The sequence below is a fragment of the Podarcis liolepis genome (assembly GCF_965112155.1).
Source record: "Podarcis liolepis genome assembly, chromosome: Z".
Taxonomy (NCBI): Eukaryota; Metazoa; Chordata; class Lepidosauria; order Squamata; family Lacertidae; genus Podarcis; species Podarcis liolepis.
In genome coordinates, this window is record NC_139570.1 from 34,791,661 (window position 1) to 34,818,944 (window position 27,284).

The 27,284-nt window shown below is 44.8% G+C and overlaps 2 protein-coding genes and 1 long non-coding RNA gene across 8 annotated transcripts in view; 1 reads left to right on the forward strand and 2 right to left on the reverse strand.

Annotated features, from left to right (window-relative positions):
- Nucleotides 1-94: 94 nt before the first annotated feature.
- PHYHD1 (phytanoyl-CoA dioxygenase domain containing 1) lies at nt 95-20,463 on the reverse strand. Of its 3 annotated transcripts, none has more exons than XM_083485351.1 (11): nt 20,314-20,463; nt 16,198-16,356; nt 13,616-13,691; nt 11,808-11,855; nt 7,863-7,918; nt 5,176-5,238; nt 5,037-5,058; nt 3,038-3,166; nt 1,701-1,817; nt 1,300-1,426; nt 95-811 (listed from the first exon to the last, which is right to left on the reverse strand). In XM_083485351.1, the coding sequence occupies exons 2-11, from the start codon at nt 16,294-16,296 to the stop codon at nt 760-762; spliced, it is 789 nt and encodes a 262-aa protein (XP_083341477.1). In that variant the 5' UTR covers nt 16,297-16,356; nt 20,314-20,463; the 3' UTR covers nt 95-759. The 3 variants fall into 3 exon arrangements, with proteins under 3 accessions (XP_083341477.1, XP_083341476.1, XP_083341478.1); XM_083485350.1 differs by lacking the exon at nt 20,314-20,463 and adding an exon at nt 18,892-19,027; XM_083485352.1 differs by lacking the exons at nt 16,198-16,356; nt 20,314-20,463 and adding an exon at nt 18,892-19,092.
- LOC310698372 lies at nt 18,845-23,211 on the forward strand. The gene is made up of 3 exons (XR_014521468.1): nt 18,845-18,955; nt 20,403-20,603; nt 22,354-23,211. It is a non-coding gene; the product is annotated as an uncharacterized lncRNA (long non-coding RNA).
- The window catches only part of LRRC8A (leucine rich repeat containing 8 VRAC subunit A), a 37,810-nt gene continuing 33,425 nt past the window's right edge, over nt 22,900-27,284 (reverse strand). For 3 of the 4 annotated variants that reach the window (XM_083485083.1, XM_083485084.1, XM_083485085.1), the window contains one exon: nt 22,900-25,716. In XM_083485083.1, coding sequence (XP_083341209.1) covers nt 25,441-25,716 — 276 coding nt within the window. In that variant the 3' untranslated portion in view covers nt 22,900-25,440. The remainder of the gene's footprint in view (nt 25,717-27,284) is intronic. The other variant, XR_014521370.1, reaches the window with a different exon arrangement.

A 27,284-nucleotide genomic window follows, 5' to 3' on the forward strand; every position in this document is an offset into this window, starting at 1 on the left:
TATGCATAGGTTATTTTTGCAGGGCATAGCTGGTGCCTTCCTGAAATCCCCCTTGCTCATAAGCAACACTGTAAAACAGGGAAAACACAGAATATTCCTACACATTTAAGATTTATTTGGTGCTGCCAGTCTATTTAGTGTAATTATATTCCATCATTTATACAAATCTTACTTACTTATTACATTTGTATCCCAGGCTTCCTCCAAGGAATAAGAGGCAGAGAGTTGTCTCTGACAAAGTTCTACTCAGAGGAGAGCCAATGAAATGAATACCTCTGTTCGTCACTTTCATCCATTTCAATGCCTTCCATTGTCCTGGCCTTTTAAATGAACGAAAATGACTAGCTTAGGTCGATTAAATTCCATGGGCCTACTCTGAGTAGAACTTCATTGGATACAACCCAGTAGATCTAGGCTAGTTGGACTACCATTGGATACAACTCCACAGTATGTGGTTCTCTCCTCCCTGCCACACATACCCATCCTTTTAGCTTCACAACATCCCTGTGAGGTAGGCTAAGCTGAGAGTGTATGTGATTGGCCCAAGTGGAGATTAGAACCTGGGTCTTCCCCAGTCTAGCACTAAGGACCGCACTGACTCTGATTCTCCCATCCTGCCCAGAAGAGGAATCTTCCACGTTAAAGATGAGACGAGACTGGAAACAAGAAATCACAAAGCTAGATTTTTAAAAAAGGTAAAGTAGCTAGCAGTGAACTCCAAGGCATGGGCTGGTCAGTCGCCACCTTGCACTCCAGTTGTTAGTTTTGTGTGTACAAAGAGGGGAAAGGCAACTCAGGGGTTGGCTGAAGCCTAGAAGACAAAAAAAGGTATGGTATGTTGGAACATAGAATACTAACAGATTAACTAGAGCACAACATGCATGGAAATTAAATCTCCCAAAGGAAGGTGGGGGTAGGAAACCTTTTTCGACCCAATGAGCACATTCCCTTCTGGGCAACCTCCTAGGAAAAGGGCCGGCTTGCATAGGAATATAGGAAGCTGCTTTATACTGAGTCAGACCCTTGGTCCATCTGGCTCAGGATGGTCTGTGCTGACTCTCAACAGCTTTCCAAGGTTTCAGGCTGGGAGGTCTTCCCCCACCCTACCTGGAGATGCTACTGAGGATTGAACCTCTGAAACTTCTGCATGCAAAGCAGATGCTCTGCCACTGAGCTGCAGCCCTTCTCCTAAGATTTGAAAGCTATTGTGGGGGCAAGTGCATAGTGCTTAGCAACTGATCACCCCCAAGGTCCCTTTTATATTGCAAAGTGTTCTCTGATCTACAGCCTCCTTCCTACCAGTTCTCTGGGCTCCAAGCCGTGTCCTTGGCCTCCATGATATGGAAAGTGTAGACGTGGCGGGACTTTTCGGAGAGGTTCGGCTCACTTTTGTGGACAACCTCACCATGGATCAGAATGAGGCCACCTATTTTGTGATTTAAAAGCAACACACCGTCATACCAAGCGAGTGCATGAATTTGCAAAGTCAAATCACCAATCCCATTGCCATTCCCCCTAGCCTACTATTGTCTATTGGATCTGAATCAAAACCTAAGGTAACCTTTGTTGTGTAGCAAAGAAAGGAGAGTGAGATGCTTACCTGAACACCCCCCTGTCTTCTCTACACTGTGTTCGTGGCATGATGCCCAGCAGTTAATATCTATATTCCTCTTAATGTTTACCCTTGTTGTCAAGTTTACCTTTCTCAACAGGCACTGGGATGAATTGCCTGTCATCGTACGTCTGCTCAGAGCCAACAAACTTTGTGCAGGGGATTGTGCCTGGGGGAGTACGAACCATACGCCGAGTGATCCCACCTATAAAACAGCACGTTGGAAACATGAAGGATGCCACAGAAAGTGCCAAGGAGGACATGTTGACAGACTTGTGTCTTGTACACAGATGCCCTGGCAAGATCTCTCCAAGTAAAGCAATACTCTAGGCCAGGGTGGTCCAGCCTCTCAGACCAAGTGGGCTGCAATAGTAGTTGGACACACAACCTGCCGGCCACACACTGATTTAAATTTCCATGTTGTAAATTAAAGTGTTTATAATATATTTAATATTATTTAATACAATTAATAAATTTAATATACAGTGGTACCTCTGGATTCGAACAGGATCCATTCCAGAGTGAACATAACGCGCGACTGCCGCTTCCGCACATGCGCGTGACGTCATTTTGAGCATCTGCATGAGCGGCGAAACCCAGAAGTAATGCGTTCCATTATTTCCGGGTCGCCACAGAGCGCAACCCGAAAATGCTTAACCTGAAGCGTATTCATCCCGAGGTATGACTGTATATATAATTAAATACACAATTGTTAGATTGTGGGGAGATTGAGTCCCTGTCAATATAAAAAAGCAACGTAGAATCATCATCATCATAATTCTAGCCCAATTTGCAATCCGTAGCAAATGGCTACACACCACCCTGCCTGTCAAACAGGGCAGCCAACAGCACAGCCTCCATGTCCAGGGGCAGTCAACCTGTCCCGCAGAGCTGCAGATAGAGGTCCCACTAAGTTCTCCCCACCCACTGGCTGGTTGGCTGTTCACCCTGTCTCTGTTGGTCCTGGGCTGCATCACAGCCTCTCTCCAACCTGGCAGGTCAGCTCTGCCACATCCCTCAAAAGGTTGCCGCCTCCCAGCCATACTTCCACTTTGTGTCCCTGCGCTGGCCTGCCAATCAAAAGGCAGGGCATTGAAACATCCAATGCCCAGCTCTCCCCTTTGGTGGGTTTTCAAGCATCCCACTCGCCCCACTCATGCCTGTACCCTCTCATTAGCAGTGCTCTTTTGCTGATGAGGAGGGAGGGGCCAAGCAACCAGCCTGCAAGAGGAGGAAGCTTCTCAGGACAGGATAGGCAGAAGAGCCCCACTGAAGGACAGTAACAGAGCTGGGGGCACGGGACAAATGTACCACTGTTGTGCCAAATGAAGCTGTAGCAAGGGCAGCCAATGTGGCGCCAACCAGATGTTGTGGGTCTGCAGTTGCTTTCCTATCAAATCAAATGCCATGCTACTATTTTCTTACTTGTGTGAGAGCCAGGGATGAACCACAAACAGCCATTCTCTAGGGTGGCGTTTTCCAGGGCGATCCAGAGGCCGATCACTCGCCCCAAAGGTTCCGTATGTAGAAAGGTGGCATCCTGATGTGGCGTCACTGGAAGCAACAGATCGCACAGATGCAAACAGCTGGCTCGAATGTCACACTAAACAAAAGTTTTCTCCAACCCTCATTTAGTCAAGAAAGGAGATTCTGGCTAAACACCAGGAAGAACTTTCTGGTAGTAAGAGATGTTTGACAATGGAACAAACTCCCTTGGGAGGTAGTAGACTCTCCTTCACTGGAGGTTTTCAAGCAGTGCTTGTATGGTCATCTGTAAGGAATGCTGTAGTTGAGATTACTGCATTGCAGGGAGCTGGGCTACATGACCCTGAGGGTCCTCCCAACCCTACTGTTCCATGATTCTGTAATTCTATAAGTCATATAATTGGTCCATCTATCTCAGTATTATTCAAACTTACTGGCAGCAGTGGCCCTCCAGATTCCAGGCAGGGGGCTTTTCCCAGCCTGAACCAGGGAAACTTCTGCATGCAATGTTCACTTTAAACCTTTTCAGAATCCATGGACATCTTGCATAGATGTCTTGGTAGAAAAGGCAAAATGGGCTTTCCTGCAAAGTAAACAACTTCCCGTCCTTCCTCTTCCATGGACTTGCCCTTCCCTTGACTGTAACATTATCATTGACAGTAATACTGCAGAGGGACGCTGCTGTCTTGAATTGCAGCCTCAAAGCAGTGCAAGAGTTCAGCACTCGCTATTAACCATGCCACTGGTCTATTATATCCTTGGCTTGTTAGTGACAGCAGGTAACAAGAGATTGCATTTATTTATTTATTCATTTATTTACTGCATTTATAACTCACCTTTTTCTCCAAGGTGAAGTACACAGTTCTCCTCACCATGCCCTCCAACAACCCTGCGAGGTAGGTTGCCTGTGAGGCCGTGACTGGCCCAAGGTCACACCCAGTGAGCTACATGGCTGAGTGGGGGAATTGAACACTGCTCTCTCCCAGGCTCTAGTCTGACACTCTAGCCACTACACTACACTGGCTCTCTTTCTTAATATAGATCAGGGTTTCACAAACTTGTGTCTCCAGCTGTTTTTGGGCTACAGTTCCCATCATCCCTGACCACTGGCCTTGCTAGCTACAGATGATGGGAGTTGTAGTCCAAAAACAGCTGGAGAGACAAGTTTGGGAAACACTGATTTACACTGAAACCAGATTATCAGGAGCTGTGTACGTGCCCCTCACCAGAATCAATCTTTGGCCAAACAACCAAAAGCCTATATATAAGAAGAGCCTTGCTACATCAGATCAAAAGTCCATCTACTCCCAAGAGAAGAGAGCACTACGTTCTATTCTGGACAAACCTTTTGGGCGCCATATGCAAGGAGTGGTCAGGGACAGATGCAGACGTCAGTGGAGTAAATTTTAGCTTTGCACAGTAACCTAGTTTGTACATAAACATACAAAAGTAAAATACATGATCAAAGTCCGTGTGTGCCCTCCAAAAGCATTCAAGAAGGGCACTCAGCTTGGCCAGAGAGTGGTGCAACACAGGAAGGAGTGTTCAGTCCCCAGCATCTCCACATAGGACTGAGAACAACCCCAGTCTGAAATCCGTGTGGTGGTGGTGCCAGCCAGTGTAGACTGTACTGAGCCAGATAGCTCAATGGTCTAACTCAGTATAAAACAGCTTATTTCCTTTATTTAGAATCATGAGGTCTGGGACTTTAATTTGGAGGGAAGGGCCAGGGAAGAAGGTCACGGGTTCAATCCCTGATGGAAACTCCATGTAGGGCTGGTACTGTTCCCTTCCAGAAACCTTGGAGAGCTACCTCCAGTCAGTGCAGACAATACTGAGCTAGATGGACCAATAGTCTGACTTTCTTCTGTTCCTGTTTAATCCAGCCCTTTATTCAGAACTACTTTCATTGTAGAAATAGGCAGAGTATGAACCTCACCTTCACCGCCGATGCCAGGTTGCTAGAAAACAAGGGGGGGAAACACCATTTTATTGAGGAGGAAACTACAAAAAGATTGTCCTATTAATGCATTTAATTCATTCATTCAGTTAATAAGCAGAGTTAAAGGTTACCATACCTTGAATATGTACATGCTTTGCACCACCACTGGGTTTTCAAAGCCCAGTTTTCTTGCCAGTACCTGAAAAATATCCCAAAATTTGCACGAGATTAGATAAAAATAGTAGTTCACACATCATGGTGAAATATGGTTTGTCATGACATGTGCAAGCTATAACTACCCTCAGGTTTGTGCCTACACACCACTTAGTTCCACATAGCCAGAAGGAGATTTTTGGGAACTTACTTTCAGTTTCTGTTAAACTCTGCTTGCAGTTGTGGCTTTTTTACAAACTATGGTCAGTTTCAAAATATGCCACATTCAAACCATAGTTTATGAAGCAGGCTTGTTAAGCTAGCTAACTACAAAGGAGCAGGTAACAAAACATAGGGGCTCTCAGTGTATACCCATTGAAATCAATGGGCATGACGAACTGAGGTCCATTGTAATGGCTCCAACTTCATTGGCTCCAACTCCATTATACATTCACACAAACCGTGGCTTTTGAAATGAGAGTATTAACAATCAGAAACAGTTTTTAAAATGTGATTTGGTTTTAATGGCTATAACGTGTAAATATTCTTCAACTCTTCATATTATATTTATGGGCCAGAAATATAATCAATCAAACAAACAAAGGCACATCTCTCCCTTTGGAGCTTGAGAACTTCATTCCTTCTCATATAGTTATTTATGAAGTTTTGCATATTGCAAAAGGGAAGTAAAGTATACAGAAAAAAAGATAGTAAGGCAGGTAAGTGAACATGTCCTTACCAAAAACAACCCTCCGTGCCTGATGGAAAGAAACAGGACCCATACCTTATTATTACTATTAAAATTTGTATATTGTACTTCATCCACAGATCCCAAGGCGGTTCACAACAGAAAAATACAAAATGAGAACACACAAAGAAAAACCAATACCCTCTCAAAAAAACAACACTACGCTTAAAAAGCCATAGGATGTTAATCAGCTGAACACCTGTTTGGGGAAAAAATGTTTTTGCCTAGCACCTAAAGATATGTAATGATGACACCAGGTGCGTCTCCCTTTGGGAAGCATTCCACAAACACGGAGCCACCACAGAAAATGCCTGTTCTCGTGTTGCCACTCTCCAGACCTCATGGAGGAAGCACCCAAAGAAGGGCCTCAGATGTATGAGTGCAGGGTCCAGACAGTGGCGAAGCTTCATGCTCTAGCACTGGGGGGCGGAGAGCAGGTGGGGGCGGGGCTGGCACAAATCCCAGGGGTGGGACACGCAGCCTGGTGGCAGCTGCAATGGCACCCCACCGGGATCGTGCTGCTGGGGGTGGTGCACTCCCCGCACACTCCTCTTCCTCCGCCAGTGTGTCCAGGTCCAGAATTTGCACAGTGTGATTCCAGGTGCAGTGTGGACTAGACCAGTGGTTCCCAAATTTTGGGGGGCCACTGCCCCCTTGGTTCCATAAACTCATCCCTGGTGTTCCCTACACTATGCCCCCAAAAGCATGTTTCAGATTAGCAGTCTGCAGAACCCACTAAGGAAGATAATAGCACAATAAAATTCAAAACAGTAACAATTAATTGCACATTTATTTGAAACCCAATTAAAGCTGTTTAGTTTCATTAATTCAACAAAATTGAAGGACTTGATGCAGTGGTGCCAGCTCTTTGAAGCTGTTTACACCTCCAGCGCCCCCCCCACCACCCCCTTGTCTCTTTGCACTCCCCCAGGTGGCTCCACTGCCCACTTTGGGAACCACTGGACTATAACAATGCAAGTCATGTAAAGGAAGCTGTCAGAGGTAGTAATTAAATTATTTAAATGCTTTCTTCCCCTTCTGTTACAATTTTTCAGAGTAGGCGATTCCTTACAGTCAAATGTAAAGAGGATATAGTTTTCCACTGAAGGTTTGGAGCAGTTACACCTATTTGTACCTCATTGGGCCCTTAGTCATTTTCCAGTGTATTAGCATATTCAACCAATGGAAACCAGATGGCCGAAAACTGGTCACTTTCCCATTGTCCTCTCATCACCTGTCATTGGTGGGAAAGTTTATCCAGCAAAGCTACATGCCAGATTTTGTCATACCAGTAGCTCAGTTCCTTTCAAAATAAGGCTATTGTGAACCAGAAAGAGCAGAAAGAGTATGAACCAATAATTCCCCATATTGTTCTTTCCAAAGTCACATACACACCGTACAGTGCCCCTTTAAACAGTCATGACTTACTGTAAAGAATCCTGGGAGCTGTAGTTAGTTAAGGGTGCTGAGAGTTGTTAGGAGACCCCCTATCTCCCCCACCCCCAGCAAGAAATCCCAGAGTTCCCTGGGAAGAGGGATGGATTGTTAAACTGCTCTGAGAATTGTAGCTCCCTGTGCAAAATAGGGGTCTCCTAACAACTCTCAGCACCCTTGTAACTGCTGTTGCCATGGTTTTTGGTGCAGTTTGTTCAGCGTGCTGAGAGTTGCTAGAAAACTCCCTTGTTCTATGCACACAGCTGCAGTTCCCAGAGTGCCTGGACCATCCACCACTCTTCTCAAGGAACTATAGCTTTGGGAAAGGAATGGGGGATGATCTAATGAATCTCAGAACCCTGAACACAGCTACCAGGATTTGCTGGAGGAAGCCATGACTGTTAAAAGGGGTATAAGGGGGGCTTTGAATGCATGGTAGAAATGTGGTCTAAATGGACTTGGGGCTTTCGGTTGGCACTCGAACTCACCTGCACGTCTGAGGAGTGAGTGATCTGCTTGAAGGTGGAATCGTATGCATGCAACGCTGCAAAAGAGTGGGGAAAGAGATGAAGCAAGTAGAAATTGTCCCTGCTTTTTTGCTGTTGCAACTTACTGTATCTCATCCAATCACCTTCCTGATCAAGGGAAAGGGACATCCCTATACCCTTTTTAAAAACAGCAATGAAGGGGGTCCATCAATGAAAGCGCAATCCTATGCGTCTTGACTTAAGAGGTAAATCACACTTACCGGTATTTTAATGGACTGCGTTACCAGGTAAGTGTGCTGATGAGTTTTGGGGCCTGACATCCAGATGATTCAGTTTGAAATGAGGCACACATTTGCAGAACATAGGAAGCTGTCTTATAGTGAAGGAGGCCATTTGGGTTCATTTAGCTCAGTATTGTCCACACCAGTGGCTCCCAATTAGGGGTCCGGGGACCCCTGGGGGTCCGCAGAACACACCCCGGGAGTCTGCGGCTCCATCTCCTGCCAGGGGCTCACTTAATTTGTGCAGTGAAAGCCTTCCACAGATCACCCAGCCTCTGCTCATGACCAATGCCTGGTTGCTGGCAGGGGAAAAACTTGTGGAAAAGTTGCTGGATGGCAGGTGAGCTGGGATTGGGCACAAACCTCTGACACAGTTCCTATGGGCTCTTGCGATTAGAGGGAAGGGAAGGAGTGCAAACAGCTCAAATCCTTATTATCATTTTTAAAAATGTAAGGGATTCCTTCCCCTTGTTATCTACTTCTAAACTGAAAATGACTTCTAATTGCTTTCAAGAACTATCAAGTTTAGAGGACTTTCCCACTGCTTATAGGTAGGGTTTTCAGTGAATCTTGCCTTATGAGTTTGGGATTCATGTCTCCTCTTGGAAGTCCCACAGGGGAAATAGCTAAGCAAATTGCCACTATGATTAGCACAACAGCTCTGATGATTTAGGGCTGGGCAATACTTTCTTTTTCAACATTGTGATATAAAGGTAAAAGTAAAGAGACCCCCAACCATTAGGTCCAGTTGCGGACGACTCTGGGATTGCGGCGCTCATCTCGCTTTACTGGCTAAGGGAACTGGCATACAGCTTCCGGGTCATGTGGCCAGCATGACTAAGCTGCTTCTAGTGAACCAGAGCAGCGCGCAGAAACGCCTTCCCACTGGAGCAGTACCTATTTATCTACTTGCACTCTGACGTGCTTTTGAACTGCTAGGTTGGCAGGAGCAGGGACAGAGTAATGGGAGCTCACCCCGTCAGTGGCGTAGCGTGGGTTGTCAGCACCTGGGGCAAGGCAAGTAATTTGCGCCCCCTAACCCATGGATTTGCGCCCCTAACCCTAACCCCCAGATGTTGCGCCCGGTGCGGCCGGCCCCCCCTGCACCCCCCACACTACGCCACTGCACCCCGTCGCGGGGATTCAAACCGCCAACCTTCTGATGGGCAAGCCCTAGGCTCTGTGGTTTAACCCACAGCGCTACCTGCATCCCATTCACATTGTGATATATCAGCAGCTAAATACTGGTATATGCTGATTCATCACGGTGACTGGAATTTATCTCGGCTGCTTCTTGAGTGTCCAGGAGCAGACCCAGCTCCCCAGGAGCCAGGCCCCAAATCAATAAAGGCACAAGACAGTGTAGATATGGGATTAAATTGGCTACAACTTTATTAATTTCAGATGTAGTAAAACCTTGGCTTAGGCATTAGGCATTGGGCATGTATCCCTCTCAGCCCCCTAGCTAGGATCTGTGGCTAGGCAGGGTCAGTCAGGAATATGAGGGACACTGCAAAACGTGCGTTTACACAGCTGCCCTCCCCTTTTCAAGTTGCTGAGGGGAGTTTGACCCTCCAACGAGTGCTTATGGTCAGTGACTCCCCTCTCAAACCCCCTCTAACAGGGCCCTGCAACACTGCCGCAGGAGGGGTGCGTTACCACACTACCCCTCCATTCCATTGATGGACTAAAGGATTCTGCCCAAGACCTAAAACCACCAAAGTTTTGACAATTCTTAAGGGGAAGGCAAAACCTGCAGAGCAGGTGTTATGTACTGAGTTGAATAGGATCCATAAAGCAGCAGTCTGATTGGTCCTAGAACAATAGGATTCAGAATGCAGCAGCCTGATTGTCCTAGAACAATAGGGTTTAGAATGCAGCAGTCTGATTGGTCCACAGGAGCCACCCAAACCAGCTCCAGGTGGAAGAGAATCTGCAGCCTGATTGGCCTACAGGAGAATCCTGGAATTAGCCAATCACGTGGGGACCATTGTGTAAATAATGTATATATGGCAGACATTCTAGGGGAACTTCCATTCCTCCTCACCACTATGAGCTGAATAAAGAGCATGAAATCCACTTTCGACTCCGAGTATATTTCAATAGGGGAATTCCTTCCCAGCTCTGAAAGACAGCAACCTTCGACCTCGAAGGGAAACGATTAGCCTGCACGGTCATTCCTACCTTAGGGAAGGAAGAAGCAGCCAAGATACATGGCCCAACCCTCCACAGTGAACAAGTCCTGATCCCTTTCAGGCTCACCTGCGCTGAACTGTTCAGCTGGAGGATGGAAGAGGTCTCCCCCCCCCCAATGAAGGAGCAAGTGGTGGGCTGGGGGCTCTGCTCAGCTGAGGAGAGGGGCAATCGTGCACCCCTTAGTGGAGCATTTTCATGGAAAACCACCCCACCACTGGCTCATGTGAGCAGGTGGCAGGTCAGGGGTTCCGTAAAATTGCTTGGCTGAGGCAAGGACAGCCGTGCACTCCTCAGCTGAGCAGTTTAAAGAAGCAGAGGGAGAAACAAGTTCTATCAGCGCCTCACTGATGTACCTTGTTTTTCCCTCTGCCAGTATGAGAGCAGAGTGGGATGGTGGCTTCACTAAGCTGCTATCAGCGCCAGCTGGAGAGCAGTGGTGATTGCACTTGCAATATACCGGTATTGTACCACTGAGTGCTGGGAGATGTATCAGTACATCACCCAGGCCTATGTAGTGCAAAAGGCAGCCTGCATGGATGTTGTTTTCTTGTTTACTCTGGGAAGCTATGTGGCTACAATGGGGGTAGGGTGGAGAATGGATGTACAGCTGAATCTTAATAAATTAAAAAGTTGGTTGTTCCTATTGGGTAATCATCAAAAAATAACAACCTCACTCCCCAAAAGTACTGTATTTAATTAAGCTCTTTAAGCCAAGGATTAAACTTGGGCACAGGAAGACTAAATAAATTATTTTTAAAAAATTAAAAAATTGTCCAGTAGCACCTTAGAGAACAACTAAGTTTGCTCTGGGTATAAGCTTTTGTGTGCATGCACACTTCTTCAGATACCTGCAGTCTTCAGATACCTGCATGCACTATTACTATTACTACTACTACTAGTAGTAGAAGAAGTATTACCAACATTACAAAATCCCAGTTGTTTTCTACTCAGTCTTCACCAATGTGTTATCAAGCCCTGACCAAGCCTTCACCTATGTCTTGAAGGTGCAAGATCCCTTACTTAGCAGAACCCTATGTTGCAAAGTTTTGCTTATATGTACGGTCTCAGATTACAAGGAAGGAATAGCATGTGTGAATACTCACATAAAAAGCTTTCTGCATATAGAGCACTTGCAAGTTAGGGACACAATTGCTTTTTAAAAAATTCAGTTGTAATGAAACAATGGCGACAAGTTGTTCCTACTTTCTGTGGATAGACAAGTTGTGGTAATATCACAAATTTTATGGTCTGTTTTTTAGTACACCTAAAATCCTTTTCTTATTAGGGGCTACCCCACATTTTCTTTAAAAAATTTCTTTGCACAGGTAACTACTATAGAGTTATCAAAACTTTCAAAAGTAGGGGTCCGTGGCTTGGCTTTTGCAAAATGCTTTTTGCAACATGCTTTATGGAGAAATGGACTGCCAAGTGTGTATCATTTTCATACACTTCTGTCTTTAATACTTACCATGGCCAATTTTATTAACAGCTTTTTCCTTTGGAACAAGAAAATCTCCTAGGAAAGAAAAATGTTGAATTCAACATAAATCACATAGCACATGTGTTATATCCAGTGCTTTTTTTCTAAAAAATAAATAAATGCTTAGGGGTACTCACATTTTACTACTCATATTGAAATTCTGCCCCTTAATGAGGCCAAACTTAAATTCACAAAATGTTTAGGAGTAACCATACCCCTGCGTACCCCCAGAAAAAAGCACTGGTTATATCAGTTTAGATCAGTTTAGGAAAAGTTCCTAAAGAGCCAGTGTGGTGTAGTGGTTAAGAGCGGTAGTCACGTAATCTGGGGAACCGGGTACGCGTCTCCGCTCCTCCACATGCAGCTGCTGGGTGACCTTGGGCCAGTCACACTTCTTTGAAGTCTCTCAGCCCCACTCACCTCACAGAGTGTTTGTTGTGGGGGAGGAAGGGAAAGGAGAATGTTAGCCGCTTTGAGACTCCTTAAAGGGAGTGAAAGGCGGGATATCAAATCCAAACTCCTCTTCTTCTTCTTCTTCTTTTTCAGCAACTGCCACCTTTGGTTCCATCAACTCATCCCCACTCCCCCCATCCTACAAAAAGCATTATTAATTATAACGGTTTGCACGACCCTCTAAGGAAGAAATGTATGTAACTGACAGATGGAAAATCAGATGCTCTTTTAATTTCTTTTTTCTCCCCCCCCCCCCCTTCTATTTCTCACTTCCTTTTATTTTCTTTATTCTGTCTTTATTTTTTGTTTGGTGTCCTCTCCTCTGGGATTATACACTCATGAAGGTGATGACTAGCTGAAGGACCCTGTGTGTGAGGCAGGCAAGGGAGGATCTCCCAAGGTGAGAGGCTGGGAGAAGAAAGGGGAGCTCTCAGGTGAGAGATTGAAGGGTCCACCCCTTTCTGTGGGTGACAAGGGGTCAGAGCTACCTTTGAGCTACCTGTCAACTTTTCCCTTTTCTTGCATGGAATCCTATTCGGAATACAGTGGTACCTCAGGTTAAGTACTTAATTCGTTCCGGAGGTCTGTACTTAACCTGAAACTGTTCTTAACCTGAAGCACTAATTTAGCTAATGGAGCCTCCTGCTGCTGCTGCGCCGCCAGAGCATGATTTCTGTTCTCATCCTGAAGCAAAGTTCTTAACCTGAGATAATATTTCTGGGTTAGCGGAGTCTGTAACCTGAAGCGTATGAAACCAGAGGTACCACTGTAAGGGAATATCCCTTAAAAAAAGGAAAACGTTGAAAGCTATGCCTTTGAGACAGGACTCTGCATTTTCCTTTCTTTTTTCAGTTTCTGTTTTTGTTTAGATTAGTTTGTTTTTTATTGTACTGTATTATGAAAAAACCTTCATAAAATTTTATGGGGGGGGGAGCAAAAGCTGACCCCATCCCCACTCCCAAAATAGTTTGGCTGTATCACAGGACTGAAAGGAGTCCTCTGGTTTTTCATTAAACATTTGCTTCCACAGAGTAATGTTTATTCTCATTTCTGAGAAATTGTCATATATTAAAGGTACCTGTGATTTCACCTTCATTTTGGAGTCATTTGCTACTTATATGATAGGCCAATCATGGGGGTGGCACGTCCCAATGAAATGTGGCTTTATTTGGTATTCATCATAACATTTGCTTTCTCCTCTTCCTGTATCAGGCTGCTTTATGTTATAACATCTAATTAAATGTGGAGTATATTGAGGGGTTTGTACTTTTTTCTTCTGGATTATTATTTTAACTTTTTTATTTAAGTCTAGATTTCTTTTTAAAAAATTAGAAAATGCTTACCTTTTCTGTCAAAAACACCTTTTTCAAAAAAGAATCTGATTTTGTCTCCGCTGGTTAGGAAATATTCCGCGCTGCCCTGTTGGAGGCCAAAATAAAAATATTATCATCTCACAATGAATACTGAGGCTGTTTATTTAAATATTTTGTGCAGTTTGTAGGGTGCTTCTTCCTTAAATCAAATACAAATAATAAAATTGGTAAGAAGTTCAATATAGAAATGTTGATAAGCTAATAAAAATGTTGTTTGCGATGAAGTCATGTGGCCCCTTTAACTACAGAGCTATAACCCATTCTTTAAGACTTAGGAAATTGCCATTAAACAAAGTCAACCCATTCATCCATCTAGCTCAGTATGCTCTACACAGACCAGCAGGTGTCTCTCCCAGCCCTACCTGGAGATGCCATTGGGGATTGAACCTGGGACCTTCTACATGCAAGGCAGGTGTTCTGCTGCTGAGCTATGGCCCTTCCTCTTTCTTTGAGACTGTACAAACTTAACATGTCATGGTTTAATCCTATATGTGTTCACTCAGAAGTAAGCCCTGTGTACTAAACTGTAAAGGTAAAGGTAAAGGTAAAGGGACCCCTGACCATTAGGTCCAGTTGTGACCGACTCTGGAGTTGCGGCTCTCATCTTGCTTTATTGGCCGAGGGAGCCGGCGTTCAGCTTTTGGGTCATGTGGCCAGCATGACTAAGCCGCTTCTGGCGAACTAGAGCAGCGCACGGAACACCGTTTACCTTCCCGCCAGAGCGGTACCTATTTATCTACTTGCACTTTGACGTGCTTTCGAACTGCTAGGTGGGCAGGAGCTGGGACCGAGCAACAGGAGCTCACCCCGTCGCGGGGATTCGAACTGCCAACCTTCTGATCAGCAAGTCCTAGGCTCTGTGGTTTAACCCACAGCGCCACCCGTTTCCCTCGTACTAAACTGTAGCTTCCAAATTAATGAGAAATTGAATATGCCTATAATATCCTGTTATTTGGATAACTCATGTCAGTTACAACACACTGGAATTGGCACTAGAATTTTATTCAGTTAGATAAAGGCATTATTCTATAATATATATCTGGTTGTCTCCAACGCAGCGCTAACTCTTTCCACCAGTGCAAGGATTTATGCTTGTGCAATGGAACTTCCACACCTCTCCCCACCTCATGCACCCCCTAAATATGTTATGGGGTTCCTTCAACCCTACAGAACTGACTGGGGAAGCTGCTGAGGGGAGAAGAAGGGGGGGGGGGAGTTTTGTTGCACAAGTGTACATCCATGCACAGAAGTGAGTGCATTGTTTTTACTTCAATAATATAATATTTTTATCCCATATTCCTCCTAAGAGATCAGGGGAGCACACAATGACACTGTCTCAAACCATTTACCGTATTTTTCGCTCTATAAGACACACACTTTCCCCTCCAAAAATTAAGGGGAAATGTGTGTGCATCTTATGGAGCGAATGCAGGCTCTTTGGCTTCAGCGACAGCAACGCGAAGCCTTCGAAGCGCAGTGGGAACGCTCATGCCGCGCTCTGGAGGCTTCGGGTTGCCTTCACTGAAGCCTGGAGAGCGAGAGGGGTCAGTGCGCATCAACCCCTCTCACTCTTCAGGCTTCAAAGATAGCGCCTGAAGCCTCTGGAGCGCAGTGGGAGCTCCCTCTGCGCTCTGGAGGTTTCGGGTTCCTTTCGCTGAAGGGTAGGTGCCCCTTCAGCTAAGGCACAGCACCCCTTCAGCTAAGCGGGAGAAGAAATGGAAGGGGCTCCGTTTCTCCTGCCGCTTCGCTGAAGGGGCACTGCGGAGAGAGGGGGATAATTTTTTTCCCTTGTTCTCCCCCTCTAAAACAAGGTGTGTCCTATGGTCGGGTGCATCCTATAGAGCGAAAAATAAGGTAACTTTCACAGCAACCCTTGTAAGGTAGGTTGAGAGATTGCAACAGGCCCACAGTTGTCTAGCAAGCTGTGTGGCTGAGAAAGGATTCGAACTCTCCCCCTGGTTCCTATCCAACATAGCAACTGCTCTGCCACCCTGGCTCTTAATAGTTCAAAAAGCTGGGGCTGAGGGGTAGGCTGCTCTTCTGAGTTACTCTGCAGCAACGGACCATTATCCTGTCTGCATGGCAAAAAAGGGGTTTACCTGCATCTGTCCCCAAAAAGAGGTTGGCATAGTGAAAAAGGAAAGACGGAAAAAAGTGTAAGTTGTTGGAAGCAAATCATTATTATTACTGTCATCAACAATATATTGTCCTAAAAAATGCAAATAGCAAAATAGAGGTGCCATGTTACTTCATGTTACTTATTCCTTTACTAAATATATATCCCATCCTTCTTCTCAAAGGAGCCCAGGGATGCAAACAGAAAGCAATAAAACAAATAAAAAATCTTATTCTTTTCTTTTCTTTTTTAAAGCTGGTTGTCATACAGATACAGCTCACACTGCCTAAGGATTAGAAACAAATAAATGAAACTGAATCCAACTACAGGGAAGTGGGGATTTGAACCCTGGGGTCTCCCTGGTACTAGCCTGCACTCTTAACCACGCTGCAGTGGTTTCTGTGGTGGGAGATGTGACTGAAGCTGGTTTCTGCACCTGTGCCTGGAGCTGTTCATCTTCCTGGGTTGAAAACTCTGTACGGCAGTGAGGAGGCACGTCCATGTCAGCAATGATCTTTTGGATCTGGGCCCTCATGGCCTCACACACTTCAGAGCTGAAAAACCGGTCAAGAACAAGGAAGCCATCTTGGCGGAACTGGGGGGGTAGGAGGGAGGACATTTTGTTACCATCACCATCACCACAACGACTAGAATCAAGAGATAGGCAAATCTGGCGTTTTCACTTTTGCTCAGTTTCTCTCCCCTCCCGCCCCCCACTTTTCTCCAGGTTTCCATATCAGTTTGTGATTTATTTACTTTTTCAAAAAGTCCTCCCAGAAATTCATCAGCATTTCAGTGTGACTCTCTCCCCAACATACACATTTTTGTATGCAATTTATACACATTTTGGCAAAGAATGCCATTTCCTCTAACAGAATGCATTTTGGGGTGGGGTATTTTATTTTTACTTGGGTGTTTATTTTTCTGCATGCTATACCCTAGTATGTGCATTATTATTTTTACGCATGACTTGGCTGAAAAGCAACATTGCAACATTCAGAGAAGTACAAATTTCAAAACATGACTGCATTTCAGTTCACAGATAGTTTCTGAAAGTGCAAATTAGGGTAAGTTTTCCTTTAAGAGTGAACCAAATCAAATTTCTGCCCTATTCCCTGCTGGACAGTATTACAAATCATAGTGCTCCATAGAGTTATGTTGGAGTCTTTTTCAATGAATCATCTGCTACAGCTGGTGATGGCCCTAGGTCTTTGAGCAATAAGTCTTAACTCCTTCCAATGACTCATTTGTTGCACAAAAGCATCTGCTGTTCTCCCTTGCTCTAAGCCAGGGGTCAGCAAAGTTTTTGTGGCTTGGGCCAGTTCATGGTCCTGCAGACGCCACAGTGGGCCGGAGTGTGTGCGAGCATGCGCATGTGCAAACACTATTTCCAGCGCTCCTTCCGGCGCAGAGGAGACATGTGCAGCTTCCCATTGGCTGCAGGAGCTTCCTGCAGCCAATGAGAAGCTGACTAGCATCGCGGAAGGCCGTCCCCACTCTGCTCCGTGCTGGTTTAGCATGGCGCATGGGAGCCAGCCAACCGAGCGGGTGGTGGGGTCCCCAAGTGGGCGGTGGGGGTCCATGGGTCAGGTAAATGACCCCCATGGGCTGCTTGTGGCCCATAGGCCTTAGGTTGCTGACCCCTGCTCTAAGCCCTGGGAGGGATCTGGGGCCCCTGAAACTGAAATAAAATAAAATAAAACCATAAAACCCCTAAATCTGTGGTTTCAGTGGCACTGTATAGGGTTCTCTCAACTGAAGAATTTAGTTCCTAGCATACTTAGAGGTGATCCTTCTCATAATAATGTTAGGCTCTGACTACGTAATGGTCTGATAAACGTTCCCACTGAAGTAGCAAGAAATAAAGAGAGATTTCTGCTTTATTGATTCAAATTTGCCATTGTTTCTTATCTATCAAATCAAACCACAACACATTTATGGTGGGAATGTACGTTGGTTCAAGATACTTAGAATTCTTTAATTGTTTAATTTTGACAGAAATGATCAGTACTACCAGAGGAACTATTGTTTGCTGTCCAAAATTAATCTCATTGAATTGTTGAGGATACCAATGTAGATTTATTTTCGTAAGGATTTGTCTTATATATGGTATTTGCAGCTCAAATAGTAATTGCAACGCAATGGAAAACAGCCCCAAATCTTACACTGGACACTTGACACCACTCAGGAATGCAGGTATAGTGAAGGAAATTGCACATAATTTGAGATTTTGACAGGGTCTAGAATCTTTTTATATGATTTGGCATTCCTTTACATCCGAACACTTATTTTCAATGCAACCTTCGTTACAAGCCTGGGAAATTGGGAACTCTACTTGAAAATCAAGTAACAGTTATATATTCTTCCTTCATGTGTGAAGACAACTTCCATTCTTTTTTCTTTCTTGGCCTGGACTTTGTTACTGAACTGCTCAGTAACTGTATTTATTCTGTGTGCCTATTTTACGGTTTTGATTTTCATCTGTTATAATCATTCTGTACATTATAAAAAAAAATTGGAGAAGGAACTGGCAAACCACTCCAGTATTTTGCCAAGAAAACTCCATGGACATAAAAAAAGGAGAAGCTTTGAGAAGAAAGTGAGAGTTTCCAAGGCATGCTGTGGTTCATAGGGTCACGGAGAATCGAACACGACTAAGATGACTAAACAACAAACAAAAGCATTATAAAACAAAATTCAAAACAACATTGAAAAGGAAAAGAAAATTAACCTGCAACACCATCGCAGCAACAACCCCCTGGAATGAAGTGCCTGCTTACTTTGGAGAACACATTGCCCAAGAAGATTATGGATAAAGAGAGGTGGATTTTCAGAGTTTAAGAGAGGCAACGGATAAAGAGAAAGATCAGGAGATGAATGAGAAGGATCAAAAGAAAGGGTATGCAAAAGGCCAACAATATATTTCAAGTCATGGCAGGATGTTTCTCTCTCCATATGGGTGCACAAAAAAACAAGAGATAAATTCATTGAGTTAATCATTGCTAAATCCAATTTCAGAGGGTGGCTAGCGGGGGTGGGGGAATCAGCGGAAAGCTTTGCTAATTCAAAGCGACTCATCAGGGCACACACATTTTTATCCACCTTTTCTTGTTGGCATTTCCCTCCTTACCTTATGGATCTGTTCCTGGGTTATGGATGCCATCGAAGGCAAAGCAAAGAAGTTCAGCCAGGAGGTAAGGGAAGCGTGGTCAATGTGCAATCTTGTTGAGGCTCCACAGTTAATGTTCCACGGCTTGTATCTGTGATCCCTTCCAGGACCATGTGATATTGCCAATGAGGACACAGGCGGATATATATATATATTTGTGTACAGGATGATTATTTCAGGGGCCTCTTGAATTATTTTCTTTGGACTCTAGAGTCCAGATGGAATCAGCATATTATCCTTTTGCTACTTCTTCTTTTTTTAAGCTGGAAAGCAAACGTTTATAAAAAGATTTAAGTGATGCTTCTGCTGCTGCCTTTTATATTCTGGCTAATTTGCAAGCGCATCAAAGGCAGCAGCTTCTATAATGCCAAAAATAATAAAAAATGTAGACTTAGGGTTGTACCCAATATTAGTCCTACTCAGAGGAGGCCTACTGGGTTGCACCCAACTCTGTTCAACTCAAGGGTAGAAGCCTTTTAAATGAAATGGATCTAATTTCGTCATGTCAATTATTTCCAGTGGGCCTGCTCTGAGTAGGACTAGCAGTGGCTACAACACATTTAAATGAGTGGATATAACTAATTTACTATTTTCAGTTGGTCTGCTCTTAATAGAACTTTATGAAATGCAACCCATAGGTTTCAATACCAACCCCACTTCCCTGGGAAGTCAGCTCCAGTGAATTTGATGGGATTTATTTTGAAGTAGAAATGGGCCACATAATGAATTTATAAAGCACATTTATAATACTTTAAACAGTTATGGCTTCTTGCAAATAATCCTAGGACCTGTAGATGATCCATAGAATTGGCCATCCTTTAAAATGTACCCTTCTCTGAATTTTGCAACAAAGTTATCCACCTAAGTAATGTGTTACAAAAATGCATTACATTAAGCTAAAGTGTACATATCAATGCTTATAATACTGAAAATTACGCAACAAAATGCAATATATTAGGAGAAATCACTTTCTGAAGGTGTATTAGGAAAAATTTGCACTAAAATGCTGATGAATTTTCATGACTTTTTTTAAAGTCACAAACTGATGTGGGAATGTGGAGAACTGAATTTAAAATGGGACAAAATGAGAAATTGACAGAGCATGAAATTGGCATATTTGCATGCCACTGCTCCCGAGTTCCTCATGTTTGGGAGACAGGGTACTCTTTCCTAATAGTTCACTTTTACACTCTTCTGTTTGATCTTCTGTGTCCAATATGCAATGATTCCTTCTCCAGACCTAGCCTCCTTCATTCCTTTCCTTTGCTGTTGTGTATTATAATCTTGCTGATGGCTGTTTACAACATTTAAAATATATATAAATTTAAATAAATGTGGCAAGCCAGGAACCCTGAGCCAGAAAAGTGCTGGTTGGAATCTTACCTGTCAGTTCTCAGGACACCAGAGACCATTCCGAAAGAGCTGAGGATGTATTTTCCCTCTTCTTTTCCCTTTTCTTTTTTTGCTGTTAGGAGTTCTGATGGCATTTACTCTCAGGGGAATGGGGAGAACAGTGAGTCACGCCAATGCCTCTTGTCCTCAAAAGACGAACAAAGGGCGAAGAAACCAAGGACGGGGGAACATGCAGTGCTCTGCAAACAGCACAGCCCAAATCCTGCCAATTTTCTTGGAACATTCCCCTTAATAAATCTCCAAAAGAGAGGCTTCTTTGGGTAAAACTATTATATTACTTCCCAGAACGAGAAGAAGAATTCATAGTATTTTGCCAAAGAATTGCAAGCAGGAAAGGGTGCAGAATGACAACCAGATTACTAGGATCTGATTGCTAGAACTTGTTTTCCTGCATTCTACGACCCCGTGATGTAAGAAGAGCCAGTGTAAAAAGGTCCTCCCACCCCCAACCAATGCCTACTTGTTTACTGCTGCTTCTTTCTGCACTTGTAATAGAGGTTTGCTATTCTGCGATTTCAGGTTTTGAGCCTTCAACTCAGTGGTAAGCACCTGTTTTGTGCTCCCAGTTCAATCCCCAATGGCATCTCCAGGAAGGGCTAGGAAGGTCCCCTGCCTGAAACCCTGCAGAGCTGTTATTAGCCAGTGCTGACAATACTTAGATGGACTCGGATGGTCTGACTCAGTATAAGGCAGCTTCCTGTTTAATTCAGCCTTTTATTCAGAACTAGGATGATAGGAATCTTACTTTGCATTTAATGAGAGGACCACAGCTTGGTTGTAAAGCTTCTGTCTTGCATGCAGAAGGTCCAGGTTCAACCCCTGACATCTCCAGGACAGTGCTGACAGTGTCACCCAGGACCAGCCAATGTGATGCCCTCTAGATCTTTTTGGACTCCAATTCCTGTCATCCCCAGCCAGGGCCCTATGTTGGCTTCTCTCTGCCATAGCCAATATTGAGATTGTTGGGCCCCTGATCTTAAGGCTACTCTCACACCATACATTTAATGCACTGGGGGTGGCGCTGTGGGTTAAACCACAGAGCCTAGGACTTGCTGATCAAGCAGTTCGAAAGCACGTCAAAGTGCAAGTAGATAAATAGGTACCGCTCCGGCGGGAAGATAAACGGCGTTTCCGTGCGCTGCTCTGGTTCGCCAGAAGCAGCTTAGTTATGCTGGCCACATGACCCAGAAGCTGTACGCCGGCTCCCTCGGCCAGTAAAGCGAGATGAGCGCCGCAACCCCAGAATGGGCCACGACTGGACCTAATGGTCAGGGGTCCATTTACCTTTAATATCCCTTTAAACAGTCATGGCTTCCCCAAAGGAATTCTGGGAGATGTAGTTAAGGGTGTTGAGAATAGCTATGACAACCCTTATTCCCCAGAGGGAGCTAAAATTCCCAGAGCAGTCTAACTATCGTTCTTCCCAGGGAACTCCAGGAATTGTAGCTGTGGCTGGAGACTAGGAGATCTCTTAATAACTCCCAGCACCTTAATAAGCTATAGCTCCCAGAATTCCTTGGGGGGAGCCACAATTGTTTATGGTGGGACAGTAGCTGCTGGGGCCCAAGCTTTGAATGCAGCAATAAAATGCTGCCTTAGCATCATCCTGAAGGCTTAGCTTTCACAGCCTAGATACTTTTAAAGGTTAAGCCGAACGAGAGGCAATAATAGCCTTGGCCAGCAGAGAGCAAAGAAACCTAATTTAACTCTATAGGATCTGACTTTCACATGTGGTAGAAGGCTGTGCTTATCTGCATTTTTGGGAAATCGTATTGATAAAATGGAGGAAACAACCCAGTGCAGGGATTCCTTGATTGTCAGTTGATTCTCCTTATTGTGGATTGACAGGCCAGCAATCGGGTCTCCTTTTTAACACAGGGCTAAGCAAAGCAGCGCGAACACAGAGTTTGGAAAGCTCTGCCTACCTGTAAAGGTATTGCAGTGTATTAAATATTATTAACTGCACTTGCCGGTCGCCTTAGGCAAATCTATCTATAATTCAAATTGTAGGTATTCTTCATAGAGACAGCATGAGCCACCTGAATGAAGCTCACAGGCAAGTTTGGGAACCCTTGTTCTCACCAACCATGTTCGTGGCAGCAGTGACTAAGCTCACACCGTAGCCTGCCCCTGCTTGAACACTGATAGCACACTGCAATATAGATATGCATTCCTTGACAGATACCTTTTGGGCAGAGAGCTAGAAACTACCTTTATCCCCTTTAATAACAATAATAAAATAATAACACTGCAGGTGTTTCTGTAGCCAGAAAGTTGTTCTTGAAAAGTCCACGCATTAGTCACTGGGGATGTTGATAGGATAAGGCTGTCAATGCCACCATCAGAGGCAGCATTGCCCCTGAATACCAGTTCCTGGGAATCACAAGTGGGGAGAGTGTTGCTGCCAGGGCTCAGGTCCTGCTTAGGGCATCTGGTTGGCCACTGTGAGAACAAGATGCTGGACTGGATGGGCTCCTCTTGGCCTGATTCAGTAGGATTCTTCCAGCTGGTGTGAGTGTGTATTAAACAAACATATAAAAAAAAGAGAGTCTTCCATAAGGTTTCCATGTAGCTTTATTTAGACATTGACAATACCTGGTTAACATTGGTTGGGTTTGGTTATTTGATTTTGATTTGTCTGTGTGTGTCCTCAGCATTGCTAAATTGCGTGCAGGTCTTTTTCCTATGACTTCAGACGCAGACAGGAAGCTAGCAGTATATTTTATTCTTTCTCTTCACTGCCAGAAACATCCAAGGAGGGGAGATTTTCGAACGTGCATACACACGAACGTTTGTCTGAAACCAACACCATCCTGGCATCTCAGTAAAAAGCAAAACAACTGTCTGAAATAAATGACGGTACGTTAAGATTTGCAGTACCTGTTTTGCAATAGATCACTAGCTGTTAAATGGTTTACCTTTCCAATAGATAGGTATATTAAACCAGCTTAGATGCTTGTATTAGACCCCAATAATTAAAATTTAAGTATCATTGGAGATGTTTGAACAGAGGTTGGATGGCTAGCTGTTGGGAGATTCTTTACCTGTGACTCCTGCATTGCAGGGGTTGGACTAGATGACCCTTGGGGTCCCTTTCCAACCCTACAACTGCATGATTCTGTGAAAGCCTTGGCCAACCTGGTGAGCTCCAGATGTTGCTGAACTACAACTACAACTGATAGCCTTAACAAAACACCTGGAGGTTGTAATCTTGGCAAAGCCTGTATTAAACAGTAGTGCAAATTTTACTTTTCTTCTATACGTGTTCCTCGCTCCCCAGAGCAAGACTTCTGCAATAAAAATGAGGGTGGATGGGAAGCGTCCACCCTGGGAGGCATTTTATGCTCTTCCTTTAACACTGAAGAGGGAAGTAGAAAAACGGGGGGGGGGGGGGAGAGAGAGACTCCGCTACGTTTGCAGAGAAGGGGAACCAGGCTTCTTGCCCCATGGAATGACAACTCGGATAAAAGAGGCAAGTATCAATGCTATCTCCATGGGAGCTAGCAAAATAATATAAAAAATTAAAACACAGACCAGCTGCTATAAAAATAGTAAGGAGAGAGGGGAGAAGAAATTGGGTTTTTTATATCTCATGGAAGTTGTTTTTTATATCTCATGGAAGATGTTGGCAGCACCTGAGGGAGGGAGGGGAGAACAAGGACCTACATCAGCCTTCCCCAACCTGGGGGCTTCCAGATGTTTGGAGTGCAATTCCCATTAGCTCATGCTAGCTGTGGCTGATGGGAGCTGTAGCTCAAAACATCTGGAAGGCACTAGGCAAGGGGGAGGCTGAAGAGTATAGAGGATAGCTGGCTTGTTCCTTTTTGTCAAGGATGGAGAAGCTGTGACGTTCCAGATGTTCATTGACTACAACACGCACCATCCCTGATTACTGGTCATTCTGACGGGGAGGGGAAGTGATGGGAGCTCAGTAAAGTTGTTGGGGGGGGAGCACAGGTTCCCCACTCCTGCTTTTTAGTGTTTTAATGCCCACTGCCCATGCTTTGTGATCAAAAAGGGATGCTTTGAATTGACATGTTTTGAATTCCAGTGTTTTGAGCGAAAAGGAACATTCGAATGTATGCCTGCCCTGCCTTCCCTACGTAGTCGAAAACAGCAGTACTGTGGTTTTGCCAACTGAAAATAATTTTGCAGATTGTCTCCTTAGCTTTCGGGCACGAGATTCCAGTAATACATTCTCATATATATATCTCCCCACTTAAGCCATACTAGCCACTCTTGAAACACAACCCCACCCAGAGGCAGATGTAACGCCGGATTCAAGCAGGAAAAGATTCAGATGTGGGAACATCCTACTATCAGGCCACCACATGGCGGCAGCAGGGGGATTTTTAATTGAAGGTTTTAAAAGGAAAGTAAAATTCCGCATGTAGTGATCAAGAGGTAAAATGACCGAAGACAGAAACGACCAACAACGTCAGCATGAAACAGAGAAATTAAGAAGTCCTTTCCTATTAGCTCCTCTGAAATCATCCAGACTGATGAGTCAACAGTTAATAAATCAGTGTGTGCAAGAAAAAGCTAGTGTCACGGTGTGTGGCCAAAGGCCAAACACAGTTCCTATCCTTGATTGTACAACGGTAAAACACCCGGTTCCTGGACAGCCCTCACAGAGATAACATAGCAGCAGGCGGTTTGGACAGGATCAATGGGTCCCACTCATTCACTCCCCCACCCCACCCCACCAGCTTGGATGCCAGCCAGCTCCTCCCGACACTCGCAACAACTCAGTGCAAGAGTTCTAGAGTTCCGTTTCCTGGTCGGTCACAGCGGCCGCATTCAACTTCCTATGCCGTACAAACCACAAACTCTCGTTTGTAGCCACAGTCCTCACCTTGGACCACCACCACCTCCACAATTCCGAAGGAAAATAGCAACCTCCTCTCCCAACTCCTCAAGGCGGTCCTTGGGCAGGGTGGTCCTTGGCTAGTCTGTTTTGGCTCGGGTTTTCTTGGGTAAGGGAACATGGGGACAAGGTTGCCTGAGGGGCTCCCCATACCCGCGCCCCCTGGCTGTTTTGGCCTGAGGTGTTGGGTTTCCTTCCTCTTCTCCCCACCTCCTCTTCTGTGGAGACTCTCAGGCTTGCTCCTTGTCAGCCCTCCATAGCCGTTCCTTGACTTCCAGTGGCAAAGTGTTAAGGAGGTCCTCCTCCACCACCAGCCCGCTGCGCTTCAGCAAGGGGCAATCGCCCAGCTCCACCGGCAGGCACTCCAGGCGGTTCCCCCGCAGTTCAATCTGAGACAGCTTCGTCAGCTCACCCACTCGGGAAGGCAGCGACTGAAGGACGTTGTTGCCCAGGTTCAAAGTCCGAAGCTTCCTGCACTGGAAGAGCTCTGCTGGGAGGTTCTCAATCTGGGAGAGGAAAAAGGAGAAAAGTTGTTGTTGTTGTTGTTGTTGTTGTTGTTGTTGTTGTTGTTATTATTATTATTATTATTATTATTATTATTATTATTATCATCATCATCAATTTATAGAAAGCATTCCGCCCTGAGATCTTATGATGAAGGGTGTTATATAAAATCTAATAAATAAACAAACAAAATAAATACCTAAGTGGCTTCTAAATCCGTTTACAACTACAGTCATACCTCAGGTTAAATACCTTCAGGTTGAGAGCTTTCGGGTTGCGTTCCGCAGCGACCCGGATGTAACCGAGCACGTTACTTCCGGGTTTCGCCGCTCGCGCATGCACAGTCAGTCAACATGATGTCACGCGCATGCGCAGAAGCGGCAAATCGCAGGTTGCGTTCACTTCAGGATGCGAACAGGGATCCAGAATGGATTCCGTTCATATCCAGAGGTACCACTGTACAGTCATTGGGAAAAGGGCTGAGTGATTGACATTTGGAATGTAAAGACTGTGTTTGCAAGACAACCCTGAGAGAAGGGTGGAATGGCATGTATACTAGAGCTATTGCTATAGCTGTTGAGGAAGCAGGAGGGAAAGGAAGAAAAGGAAATTGCTATGTCTCGTGGTTTAACCAGTATAAGCCAGCAGAAGAAATATGGACCTAACAACCCTTTGCCATATATGGAAGATTGCCATATATGGACATAACTGCCCATTGGCTTATTCTTCGCTTGAATAAGTGTGCAAATACTGCTGTTTGAAATACTTGGGCAAAAGATTCCTGCACTTCAGGGGGTTGGACTAGATGATTCCTTAAGATCCTTTCCAACTCTACAACTGGTTCTATGGGTCGCAGCACATAGCAATGCTTTTAACAAAGATGTCCTGTTTGGGGGCCTGGATTATTTTGGCCATCCAAACTGAACCCATGGAATTTTTTTGCGGTGGGGTGTGGGGCTTCCAATGCTTTCCCTGGACTACCTCACAGGGTTGTTGGGAAGATAAAATGGGGAGAACTATGCTTGCCACCTCGAGATCCCGAGAGAAGGAAATGTGAGATATAAATGCGATGAATAAGTAACTATCAGGAAGGCGCAAGACACTTTAGAGCCCATAATCTAGTGGCAGACACTTGCTTGGTACAGATGTCTCCTAACACTCTGTCGCTGTGCTCCCCATATGTGAGTTGTTTCAGTTTATCCTGGTGCGCTGTAGGGCTAAGAGTAGGTACACCGCAGTGGCAGGATTGCCATGCTTCTGCAGAAGCATTTCCCAAACCGGGAGCTGCAAAGCCTGCACAAGCAGTCATGGGATTTATAAGAAAACCCCAAATAATGGGTGCTTTTAATCCTTAACTTGTATAATGAATAAACTGGGTACAGCTTTTTGTTTTCTTGGGCGTATTGTGATGCTGCATTGTGACTTGTAACTGGACTTCAGAAAGGCTTGAGCCTTATGCTCCAACACTCAGGAACCACTTTCTGGAGGCAGACCTGGCAGTTCGTCAGAAGGTGACCATGCAAGGAGTTGTTCTGAGTGACTAGGACAGCTTCTCTCTGATGGGCAGGCA